Source organism: Pelobates fuscus, chromosome 2, assembly GCF_036172605.1.
Source record: "Pelobates fuscus isolate aPelFus1 chromosome 2, aPelFus1.pri, whole genome shotgun sequence".
Lineage (NCBI taxonomy): Eukaryota > Metazoa > Chordata > Amphibia > Anura > Pelobatidae > Pelobates > Pelobates fuscus.
In genome coordinates this window covers 238,351,266-238,364,255 of record NC_086318.1, presented here as the reverse complement: position 1 = coordinate 238,364,255, position 12,990 = coordinate 238,351,266, and the positions used below count along the sequence as shown (strand labels likewise).

At 40.8% G+C, this 12,990-nt stretch overlaps 1 protein-coding gene across 1 annotated transcript in view; it reads right to left on the bottom strand.

Annotated features, from left to right (window-relative positions):
* ECT2L (epithelial cell transforming 2 like) overlaps positions 1 to 12,990 on the bottom strand; it is a 112,606-nt gene that overhangs the window by 39,811 nt on the left and 59,805 nt on the right. The window contains exons 15-19 of the mRNA XM_063441207.1: positions 11,473 to 11,687; positions 8,259 to 8,406; positions 4,649 to 4,722; positions 3,054 to 3,210; positions 1,879 to 1,944 (exon numbers count right to left, since the gene is read on the bottom strand). Coding sequence (XP_063297277.1) covers positions 1,879 to 1,944; positions 3,054 to 3,210; positions 4,649 to 4,722; positions 8,259 to 8,406; positions 11,473 to 11,687 — 660 coding nt within the window. The remainder of the gene's footprint in view (positions 1 to 1,878; positions 1,945 to 3,053; positions 3,211 to 4,648; positions 4,723 to 8,258; positions 8,407 to 11,472; positions 11,688 to 12,990) is intronic.

The window sequence follows — 12,990 nt, the reverse complement described above, 5'->3', positions numbered from 1 at the left end:
TTTTTTGCATTTTTCACACACAAATACTAACGCTAATTTTGGCCAGTGTTTGTGACCAAATGGCTACTAAAAAAGACTGAACATACCCCATTTGCAATACCTTGGGTTGTCTACTATTGCAAATGGTATGCCATTATGGGTGTAAATTTTATTCCTGGGCTACTATACAGTCCCAAAGGCAACGTAACCAATCTGGCGAATTTCAATTTCAAATGTAACGTGCTATATTTGACCCTGTAACTTCCCAAAACACCATAAAACCTGTACATAGGTGAATTACGGTTGGACAGATATATAGCGCAAATGCCAGGTTTTGTTTACGTTTTGTTTTGTTCACAACGTGTACATTTGGCTCAGTCCTTAAGGGGTTAATGCTGTAAGTGCAAATCACAGAGAAATTGTTTATAAACCTCCTTCGTAACACCTCCCAGCTGTTAATAAGAAAGCTGAAAGGGTTTCATGCAACACTCCTTTTAACCCCTTAAGGACACATGACATGTGTGACATGTCTTGATTCCCTTTTATTCCAGAAGTTTGGTCCTTAAGGGGTTAAAGGGACCAGAACAACTACAGCTTACTGGGGGCCTAGCTGGTGTTTTTAACACTATAGAATAAGGAATACATGTTTGTGTTCCTGACCCTATAGAGTTCCTTTAAATTGTAGATCACATCATCTGAATAATAGTAAGTTTGATTCAAGTTTGATTCATGTTTAACCCCTTCATTGCAGACATGAGGACAGTAATCTAAACATAAATCAAAACCCTCTGATCAAAATCTGGATTTTTTATTTTTTTTGCATGCTCTTTTAACAATGCCAGCGTTAGATGTGTCAGAACAACATAGCTATACAATGCCAAGTCAAAACCAGAAACTCACAAATTAACAGGACTACAGGCATAAGGGCTACAGAGAAACATAAAAGAGCACCGGGTGATGAACGGTTTGGTTAATATACCACCACCATTTATTGCCAGTGCAACTAATGGAGTTTCCCAACCCAGGTGGACCTTAATTACTGTATCAACTCAATTATCTCCAGGCAGAAAAAACACACATTTCTAAAAAGTCCCAAATGTACCCCAAAACACAACACATCCCCTGATAGCCCTGATCTGAGTGAACAACATATCCAAACATCACCCATCAGAGCAGGGGTTCAGGAATTTCCTGGAAGTCATAGTTTTGACCGATCGTGCAAATGGTCCTATGCCCAAAACAGTTCCAGGGAAATCAGTGCTAACAGTCGGTCAAGTTTGGTAGTCTTTTACAGGTTTCCCTGCAGGGCCCATAGTCTGTGGGCAAGCAGACTCCTCCAGGAGCTCGTGGCAAACTCACTTGGAGAGGGGAGTTTGTCGCAGTATCAGATAAAATGTATATGAACAAAAGAAAACATTATTTCTCTTCTAAAATAATAAGATATGTGGGAGCACTGCAAGAGAATGCCTTAAGCATGGTTGTAAAACACATGAATGAACAAAAACATTACAAAACTAAGATGTTATCCTACAGAAAATAATTTTAAAAGGTTTCCTAAATGGATATCTGTTTGTACATTTATATGTGTATGTATGTATGTATCTATCAGCCTGTACACATCTATCTGTAGCACTGGGTGCATCTGATTGTGTGACAATGTGTACCTGTTTGTGAGAATCTTTGTATGTTTGGTGGTCGGTGTGTATGTCTGTATCTACAAAAGCTTCTTAGGGAATGTTTATGTGTCTGGGAATATGTGTCAGTGAGTGCTTATTTGTATAAAAGAGCATATTTATGTGTGTGTATGTATAATAATGTGTGTATGTCCATGAGTTTGTATCTGTCTGCATGTGAGAAATTCCCACTCTTATGTAATATTTCTAACAATATCATACTTACAGGACAACCTTTTATGTTTTTCTGTATATTTGTCATCTCAGTATCTTTTTCAAAACTTGCTTTCAGCTGTAAAAATAAAAAAAGATGATGTGATGACCATATTTTCAACTCTATTTAATGCCGTTTGAATCTAATACTAAATCTTTAACAGGGGCAGATATACCTGTAATTCAACCAGTACAGTGGCACAAGGGCTGCAAGAACTTGGGAACCCAATGCCAGCCACCTAACATGGGAGGAAGAGCAGTGAGGGCCTTGATCAGTAAGAGCCCTGTGTAAACATTTGTGCAGCAACAAGTTTTGGCCTTACCATATGCTGAAAAATCCATCGTGGGGATACGATCTTCTACTGAGGCTTGGCTAACTAATCAGCATTGTGGGATTCTGCATTGGTATCAAAGCAGTAGAGTCCCAGGACAAAGGTTAGCAAATGAGCAAGAGCAAGCTTCAAGGGGTATGAAGGGTGCCAGACTGTACATAGGACTCCTATCTGTCAACTTATCCCTTTATGCTAGCTTCTGCATTTATCATTCTCTTTGCCACCATTTTTTTTCATCTTCTGCTAGTACTTGTATGAATGGCTAAAAAGCTGAAATGGAAATAAATGAAAAAAAATGGAAGAGACTGAGATAAAGGCAGATTTTGACATAAAAGGATAATATTCCATATTCGTCTTCAACAGAATCCAAGAGATATTAAACTAAGGAGTGAACATGTGTCATTCAAGGATCCACGTAGCTCAATGGTCAGCTGGGGTAACATTCTATTCCAATTAGCTGTTGTGACCATTCGTCGTTGGATATCTGCAGGAATATAAGAGTGTGGTCCACTGGAGAGCTGGACAGATCCTGTATTGAACTTCTGCTGAATCACTTTTAACATAACTTTACTTATGAATAGGGTGATCCAGTAAAGACACTAGGGTCTGTACTAGGCACATATATAAAGGAACACACCAATATGGGAGGGGAAACATGTATTTTCCTCCTACTCCTAATAACACATGGAATATACCGTGAGAGAGAGAGAGAAGGCCATGGAGCGAGAAAGGGAGATAGAGAGAAGGAGAGGAAGGAGTTATTTTGTATAATATATTTATATCAATACCTGAAAATTGCACTTTTAGTATCACACAATATTATCAGAGGAAATGGAAAATAAAACGAAAAGCCAACCTGTCCGATGTAATCTTTGTACTTCTTCATCAACCCTATGGCAGCTGTTAGGTCTTTACGGTCTGGGTGTTCTGGGGCAGTATGAAGACGAAGTGCATACAAAAGGTTCACATACTGCTCAAAGCGAGTCGAAGGAAAGAGCAGCAGCTCCTGCAGACTACATGAGAAAAAAAAAAAAAAAATATATATATATATATATATTATATATATATATATATATATATATATATATATATATATACACACACATATATACAAAGATACATTCATTTCAAATCAGGAATACTGCCTCATTATTTTGTTGGAACTCAAATGCATACACAGCAACTATAATCACAGGAGGTTTAATGCAGCGATAGATCTGTGCAGTTCTTTCCTGGTAGCTTCCCAATACTTTCAGCTAAGTGTGATCTCATAGTTGGGAATAAAACAATGAACTGTTGACTTTGAAAGACTCCAAATGCCACCAGATAAACTTCTCCACTGCAGTTACCTCTTGCATTAAATCAGCTCTCATTCAGGGCCAGCTCCAGTGGTCAAGCTTGGGACTGGCACTATGCCATAGTATTTAGTTGCCATGAGGCAGAAAAAGAAAAATACATTCTTTCTCTAACAGGGCTCAATTTATCTCAATTACTCTACAGTCCCTATCCCTCAATGCCCTCATCGATTACCTGGTCTATTTTCTACCCCAGTGCCTCCCCATCCATTACCTCTTCCCTTCCTCTGGCGCACCACCTATACCTTATACCCATCTAAAAGTGTCCTCATCCATCCCCTAATTTATTTTCTCCGGTGCCCCTATCCATTACTTTATTCCATTCTCACACTGCTCTCACCCATTACTTTATTCAATTCTCACACTGATCTCATCCATTACCTTATTCCATACTCCAACTGCTCTCATCCATTACCTTATTCCATTCTCACACTGCTCTCACCCATTATCTTATTCCATTCTCACACTGCTCTCATCCATTACCTTATTCCATTCTCACACTTCTCTCATCCATTACCTTATTCCATTCTCACACTGCTCTCATCCATTACCTTATTCCATTCTCACACTGCTCTAATCCATTATCTTATTCCATTCTCACACTGCTCTCATCCATTACCTTATTCCATTCTCACACTGCTCTAATCCATTACCTTATTCCATTCTCACACTGCTCTAATCCATTATCTTATTCCATTCTCACACTGCTCTAATCCATTATCTTATTCCATTCTCACACTGCTCTAATCCATTACCTTATTCCATTCTCACACTGCTCTAATCCATTACCTTATTCCATTCTCACACTGCTCTAATCCATTACCTTATTCCATTCTCACACTGCTCTAATCCATTATCTTATTCCATTCTCACACTGCTCTAATCCATTACCTTATTCCATTCTAACACTGCTCTAATCCATTATCTTATTCCATTCTCACACTGCTCTCATCCATTACCTTATTCCATTCTCACACTGCTCTAATCCATTACCTTATTCCATGCTCAAGTATTTTCATTCTAAAAATTATAGTAAAGGCAAACTGTTAATATCTAAATGGAAATTAAAACATTCTTACATTACATTTACATTTACCTCATCATTTTAGTTATTACTGTCTGATCATGTCTTCTTAGGAAGGCACGGAAAGTTGGCATTGCTTCTCTACACTAGAAAATAAAACATAGCAGCATTTATCAAGACATGGTAATTCTTTTTTCTTGTTCTTTGTTGCAGGGAGTCTGGAATAACTTTGCATTAGGTTCAGTTTCAGGTAGGAAAAGAAAAACGACCCCAAGGAAATATTTTAATACCTTCACATACAAGCCTTACATTTTTATTTAATGAAAGGGTTACTCCAGCCACCATGACCATGATTGCATTTAGAAGGGTCATAGTGAAAAGGATCTGTAAGAGAAATCACTAAATTTCTGCCAGTGTAGTTATACCTCAAGCACACATGAATTAGTCAGCCTGGCACATTTATACAAAAGAGAAGAAGAAAAGGTTAGGTCATGTGACAGTGTGACAGATCTCTCTGTCTATGGATTACTATCATTTAACCTTGATTTGTCTGTTTGCTCGGTATTTGCCAGTTGTTCGTATGGTTCTACTTTTCATTCATCTAAATACAAATAAACTAAAACTAAACGGCAGGCCACCCAGCAGGGAAGTGTGCTTCTCGTTAAACTTTCTGCCCTCAGTAACATTGTGGTTAACTGCAGATATTTCCAACTCCCGAGCGGTCAGCTGGGTGGTCGTCGTTCATATGAACGAACACGTGGTGGCCATCTTGGACAGTCGAACGTCCAGTGGTGTTCATCAACAAACTCATGGAACTAATATCGGACACTATTTCCCGTGAACACAGCTAAAGTTGCCGACCCTTCCTCGTTCTGTTTCAGGTTCATACGAATGCCGTGCTGTTCGGTACATTGACTATACACGAACAGAACTGCCCCAGATGGCCATCCCATGGAGCCCATTTGTTTTGTCGAAAGCACCCTGTACCAGACTTTAGCTCCATGGCGACTGAACTGTATGTATGGGATCTGAGCGCTGTTTGGTTATATTGAGCGCTCAGATCTAAGCTATGTAAGCTCGGTATATTTTATGTGTTTTTACTGTTGGTATAAAATGGATAATATTCTCTATCCCTGGAGGTAATTGAGTTACTTCTAGCACTTAACTCAATCATCTCCAGGATAGAGAGGTTTATTACTGTACATGCATATGATTGGTTGTTGTACAAAACTGTCTCAGTCTTCCACAAGGTCCCTATGGAAGACCTGCATAAAAGACGGGAATGTAGCCCAAATTAAACAGATCCTGCTTGACCCTCAATACAGAGCCTCGTCTTGTACTTGGGGGGGATTATTCGTGTGTTTCCTGTTTGGCACTTAGGCGTGTTCGGTAGCTGACTTCTCATTCGGGAAAGGGAACTCGGGAAAGGGTCTTTGGCGGCATTAACCCCTTCTATACCCAGGGTGCAGTTACAATAAGTTTGGAGAATTCCTGAACTAATCTTTGGTAGAAGGCAGCCCCTGTAGATTGATGTCTATTTAAAACATAACTTTTAATAAAACTTGGCTAAAACGTGCTGTGTAAACATATTCAGTAGAAGGGGAGAAGGGATCAACGCTATAGGATACTAACTGAAGTAGTTATAGTCCCTATGGCATGGGGGTAATCATGATAAGATGGTCTAAGGTCCAAGTAACCAAACTTAGAAAAGTTAAATAAGTAAGTCTCCAACTCCCATCACCCAGTGCCAAATAGCATTAACACCCCTTCCCTAATGCTAGCTGTTTAACCAAAGCTGATTGACTACTAGCTACATATCCATTCAAGGTACGGTGGATAAAAATAATAATAGTAAGGTGGCTAATCTAGGTGAGAGTAAAGCTGCAGTATCGTCCCTATTAGACCCTGCCACCCACTGCTCTAAATTCCCAAAGAGCGTTTCGCCGACTACCAGCTCTTCCAATAATTTAGAAATTGATTTTTAAGTGTGCTGTACCTTAATCTGTATTATGTGTACATTTTGGTCACTATGGCAACACCATTGCTGCAAAATGCATGTTCCGGGTGTGCCCCCAATTCCCTTTTGAATTTACCATGTAAGCTTGGAATTCAGACCAGATTCCCTTTTGGGATGGTCACCCAGCCTCCACCCCCCAGCATCAGAGGCCCCTTTGGAGGTGACCACATGTATATATTTGAGGATGTTTTGGATAGTAATGTCACTTTAATTATAATTTTCATAGAGCAGATATTTAATTTGCATTGTGAGTGTATCCATCAAAGCACTATCACTTTAATTGTTTAGTTCTGACACTGCATTTTTTTGAATTGCATTTATCACATTCAATTTGCATTATACACTGAACATAATTATAAACGCAACACTTTTGTTTTTGCCCCCATTTTTCATGAGCTGAACTCAAAGATCTAAGACTTTGTCTATGTACACAAAAGGCTTATTTCTCTCAAATATTGTTCGCAAATCTGTCTAAATCTGTGTTAGTGAGCACTTCTCCTTTGCCGAGATAATCCATCCACCTCACAGGTGTGGCATATCAAGATGCTGATTAGACAGCATGATTATTGCACAGGTGTGCCTTAGGCTGGCCACAATAAAAGGCAAGTCTAAAATGTGCAGTTTTACCACACAGCACAATGCTACAGATGTCGCAGGTTTTGAGGGAGCGTGCAATTGGCATGCTGACTGCAGGAATTTCCACGAGAGCTGTTGCCCATGAATTGAATGTTTATTTCTCTAACATAAGCAGTTTACAAAGGTGTTTCAGAGAATTTAGCAGTACATCCAACCAGCCTCACAACCGCAGTCCATGTGTAACCACACCAGCCCAGGACCTCCACATCCAGCATCTTCACCTCCAAGATCGTCTGAGACCAGCCACCCGGACAGCTGCTGCAACAATCAGTTTGCATAACCAAAGGATTTCTGCACAAACTGTCAGAAACCGTCTCAGGGAAGCTAATCTGCATGCTCGTTGTCCTCATCGTAGTCTCGTCTTGACTGCAGTTCATCGCAACCGACTTGAGTGGGCAAATGCTCACGTTCAATGGCGTCTGGCACTTTGGAGAGGTGTTCTCTTCACAGACGAATCCCTGTTTTCACTGTACAGGGCAGATGGCAGGCAGTGTGGGTGAGCTGTTTGCTAATGTTAACGTTGTAAATCGAGTGGCCCATGGTGGCGGTGGGGTTATGGTATGGGCAGGTGTATCTTATAGACAACGAACACAGGTGCATTTTACTGATGGCATTTTGAATGCACAGAGATACCGTGACGAGATCCTGAGACTATGTCCTTTTCATGCAGAGTTTTGTTCAGGTTCTGTAGTAAGGTCCTATGATAGCTCCCAATTGATTCCTCTCCTGCAACTGTCATTAGTCTAATACTATCCTTACCTTTTGTGTCACTTTACCTCCCTCCCTCTAGCATGTAAGCTCATTGAGCAGGGCCCTCAACCCCTCTGTTCCAGTGTGTCCAACTTGTCTGGTTACAAGTACATGTCTGTGCGTCTACTTATTGTAAAGCGCTGCAGAATTTGTTGGCGCTATATAAATAACATAATAATAATAATCTTGTCAGTGTTCTCTACAACACACATGTAGTTTCCTCTGTAATTCCCAATACATCACTGTAATATTTGGATTACTTTGGTATGTGTTCATTACCTTGTCAATTGTTTTCAGAATTACTGAGTAATTGTTAAAGAAATTGGTGTAAGAGTTCAGCTGTGATCCAAACTTCAAGAAAACATCCCCCAAGCACTGGGCTGGACCCCATTCTTGAAATCTTTCCACTAGTTCTCCTAAAAGATGCCTGAATCAAAAGATAAAAAGATTAGGATCCCAGAATGGATAGAGAAAGTAGAGGAAATATATAACATAGAGAGCCTGACGGCAAACCTGCATGACACAGCAGTTAAATGCACTAGACTATGGGCCCCCTGGATAGACTATATGGCCCGTAAACCTCGCAACCCCGGAGACCAAGTGGAGGAGGCCGGTTCGTAGACGCATATTGCGGGACGGGGGCATGAGGGGCGGTGGCGGGTCCCCCCCCCCTGCCTAGGGGCCCTCGGCTTTGCCCTCCCATCCCCCCCACCCACCCGCCCCCCCTTTTTTTTTTTTTTTCTTCTCCTACCCCGGACACTGACCTACTGGACTGATACTCTAGGACGAGACCCTGCCCGATTGGACGACAGGGAGTATGGTTAGGTGTTAGGCCCCAGGGAGACGTAGCCTAGACTACTTGGCCAACACTTCACCGCCGACCGACACGTTAGTCAATGATTGTTAGGGCACTTAGTGCCTATTCCGGTTACACGAGTTTTCATAGTTCATCTAGTTTCCACACCACTGACACATAGGACGCGTTGCCAGTGTGGCAAGGGTTATAGCGCATACAAAGCCAGAGTGCAATACAGGGGCGCATACACGACTCTACACCAAGCAGGCACCCTACAGGACATAGCCATTTGAGTCTTGTTATGCCGACAATTGTAGAAGGGACCTCAATCCCAGCTCTCGGGACCTGTAGTACAAGGAGTAAAATACTGGGTACCCACATTGCGTGCTTGCTGGTGACAATTTCAGACGCAGCGGTGCCATGACTTAGGGACACTATCAGGGAGCGCAAGGGATCACCAGGGGGTAAAGCAGGGAGGGAAGGGGAAGGGGTATCCGTACCTCGGGCACGAGCTAGGCGGCACTACAAAGGGTATCCACCAGGTTAATAGGCCCCGGAGGGGCAACTCTGACTCCTAATGTTACCCACACCAAACTAACGCAGTTGGGAGGGTGCAACCTAAAACGCTATACTCTGTTCCTCGACCTGACAAAATGTTTCTATACTGTTTGAAAAATCTTAAAATAAAGATTGTCAAAAAAAAAAAGATAAAAAGATTAGAATAAGATTCAACTGTAAGATTCAACACAGTAATCTTGTGAATACATTGCTTTGCAGACCATTGTAAGCATTTTAATTATTTAAATTACACCATTTTTATTTTTCACTTATTCTTCCATCCTTTATAAAAATATTTCAGAAACAAAAATCTTTAGACAGCATACAGTGTTATCTTACAATATTTCACACAGGGTCTTAAATGTTTTATATAAAAACAATAATGCACTTTGTAGCGGAGCTCCCTGTACCCCGGCTGGGTACCTCTGTCAAGGAGCACTTCCTAGCTTGAACAGGGGGAAAACTCTGTCCTGGAGCAGGATAGGGGACTAGCTCTATGCCCTCCCAGGGACTGGACAACACACAGTCCTGGGAGCTCTAGCCCTTACAAGGACTTTCCCCACGGGATCCTCAAGGCGCTGAGCAGTGATTATAGTCCTTCCCCTCCCAGTAACTAGACGACACATAGATCTGGGAGTACAACTGGTTTAATGCATCCAAACAGAGTCTTTGTATACACAGACCCCAGCAGGGGGTCTCCATTGTCTTCACCACAAGCCCCTACCAGGAATTTCTGGGCCTGGGAGATAATTGTGTTAAACACTGGTAACCTAATTATCTCCCAGGGACAGGTAGGCAAATATAAAACATAAAAATACCCAAAAACATAATAAAAACATAAAATAACCCCACAAATAATACATTGTTAAATAGCCCTGATCTGAGCGCCCTAGTTCTCCAAATAGCGCTCAGATCCATGCAGTGTAGGGGAAACGCCATCGTGTTAAAGTTTTAACCGGCAACACATGCCCAAAATAGTTCCAGGGCGTTTGGTACTTGCTGGTCAACTTTCGGGAGCTCCTGCGGCCGCAATACGGGGTGCTCCACCTGGCTCTTAGGTAGGGTTTGTTCCCCTTAGTCTCAGGCACCTTCCCTTTCAAAAAGCGCTTTCCTGGAGGATTTCAAAGTGGTTCAAAACTGCAAACCAAGTTGTCCGGGAACCGCATGGTCACCTCATACCGAACACAGTTCCATAACATTTGCGGTTAAGTCCCGTTGAGGTGACCGGGAACCCACGAAGTCCTCATGCGGCTAACTAGCGCTGGGACTATTCGTGGGTTTGGTTCATGCGAACGGCCGCGAGATAGTCAGCGTTCAGTTACATTCACATGACAGGAAAGTGCTGAACCAGGGGCACCCAGGGAAAGCTGTTAATGGCAGCTGCGCGCAGTAACTCCCAAAAAAGTGTCCCAGACCTGGACCAAAGACGGTGGGCAGGAGACCGACTTCTACACTCCTCCATGAGTCCATGGAAAACCTACATGGGAAGGAGCGTTTGTCACACACTTTTTCTCACACACAGTAGATGTGATATAAATAAATAAATAAAAATGGTCACACATGTTTTTATAGGTATTTGTAAAGACCTTTAAGGCAACAGCAAGCTTACTGAAAATAGCAACATAATGAAAAAGAATGTCTGCACTTAAGTATAAACAATTAAATCATGTATTTTTTATAGAAAGATATTTAAACTGCTATTATATTCTTTATCAATCTCTGAAATGCTAATATAATGCAGTAAAATGGTCCTTTCACTCCTCTCCCTTCACTGTAGGAATGATAATACCCATTTAAACTTCCTGTATTGTTTGAAAGAAAGAGATGAGCTTACATTTACAGCATATTTATAGGCATTATATAGTTATTAGTGGCTTCTGGCAGATAATTTAGTTCCTCTACAAGCTGGTAATCATAACCAGAGTACACATGAGTGAGACTTTATGGGCTATGTTTCATTCTGCAAATACCAAGGTACCATTGATGTTTTACCATTCCTGACTAAACTTTAGTTTTCACTCATGGATATTTAAATATTATGATGCAACGATAGGTGGTCACAAAACTAAATAATACATTCCTGCCATTCCTTCAACTGGGGCTATACTCCTTAAAGTTACCAGCAATATAATTACTTACTTGTTAATCTGTAAAATATTAAGAATATCTGAGAAGATTATTTGAATATTGGATATGCTTAGTATAGCACGATTTGATGACAGGGCAGCTTTCAAAGGAACAACATACACATCCCTGATGATCTTTAGAATCTGAACATACTCCTTCTCACTTCTGACAATTTCCTGGGCAATCCTTGTGCGTCTGTCTCCGAAGTCTGCAAGTAATGTATTTTCCTGTGTTAACAAAATCAATAAACAATTAGTTGAATAGGCCTTTGTTGGGGTCAACCACTCTCTGTGTTCCTTTCCTACAAGCCAGCTTTCTTCTTTTTTCATCAATCCTCCCACTGTTGGCGTCAACATTTTCGATTTCTTACTGGTTACGCTCCCTGTTTATGTGAAATCTGAAGCCATAGGCAGACAGCTGTATGTTATATTTAATTTGTTTATTTTCATTTTAAAGGGACACTTTACTGCCCAAACACAAAATAAATAAAAATCACTGTTTTATATATATACTACACATGAAAACTTAATATTTTCGTTGGGGTATATATCTAAAAAAAAGCTTGGAGAACTTTGCAAGTCCTCCTCTTATAACCCCACCCAGACTTTATGTTACGATCCAATCACAGACTTCTCAATACAGCTCACTGAGAAGTCATGGCAAGGCAGATGCCCTGGATTATTGCTGCCTCTTGAGTAACAAGACATTTGGAGACATTTTTATGTACTAAACCAATGCTTCCTATAGTCTCTCTTAATGTTTAATTAGAATTAGGTTTTATAAATAAATACTTGATTTAGATACTTCAAGTGAACTTCCCTGCATTTATCATAAACTCTGGCATATCAATTTACAGGATCCCTCTGCAGTAGCATAGAGAACCTACTCTACTCTACTGAGCTTGCAAGTGACATAAATTAGTATTGTTAGTATTTTATTTATTTTACTGAGGTTTTCTTTTAAAATATTTGTAGAACACATTCATTGTTCCTAATACTCATTAAAGGTAATGGGCTAAGCAATTTTGAGTAAAATAGTTTGACAGCCAATTCTAAGGCACTTTAAAATCCATACTCTCGACTGACCTAGATCCGGCAGAACAATCCTGACTTAGGGTCTCTGTTCCAGGTTAGTTTTTTGGGTCCTGCTTTTGGTGGCACCAGGAAAAAGACTATCTCACTCTGCAAGATATCTATGAGCATTTCTGCTTATATAGATCATTTCAGAGATGTTTTACACATTGGAAATTGTAAGGGGGTATGCCGCCTGGCATGACCTCCAAGCTGGCTTGACCTCCACATCCTTGGCACAACCAGTATTAACCCCCTTTCACCACTTTATAGTAGTATGTCTATCAATGTAGGGAGTTTGGTATGGCGTAAAATAGCAGAGGCATATGTGGAGGCCACAGAGACACCCGTGACCATACACACATGTGTGAAGGGGTATTCTCCAATCATGTCATTTTCCCTTGGTTATTAAGAGTCTTAATGACACAGAGGTATTTTATTCATGTAGGTCAATCAGGTG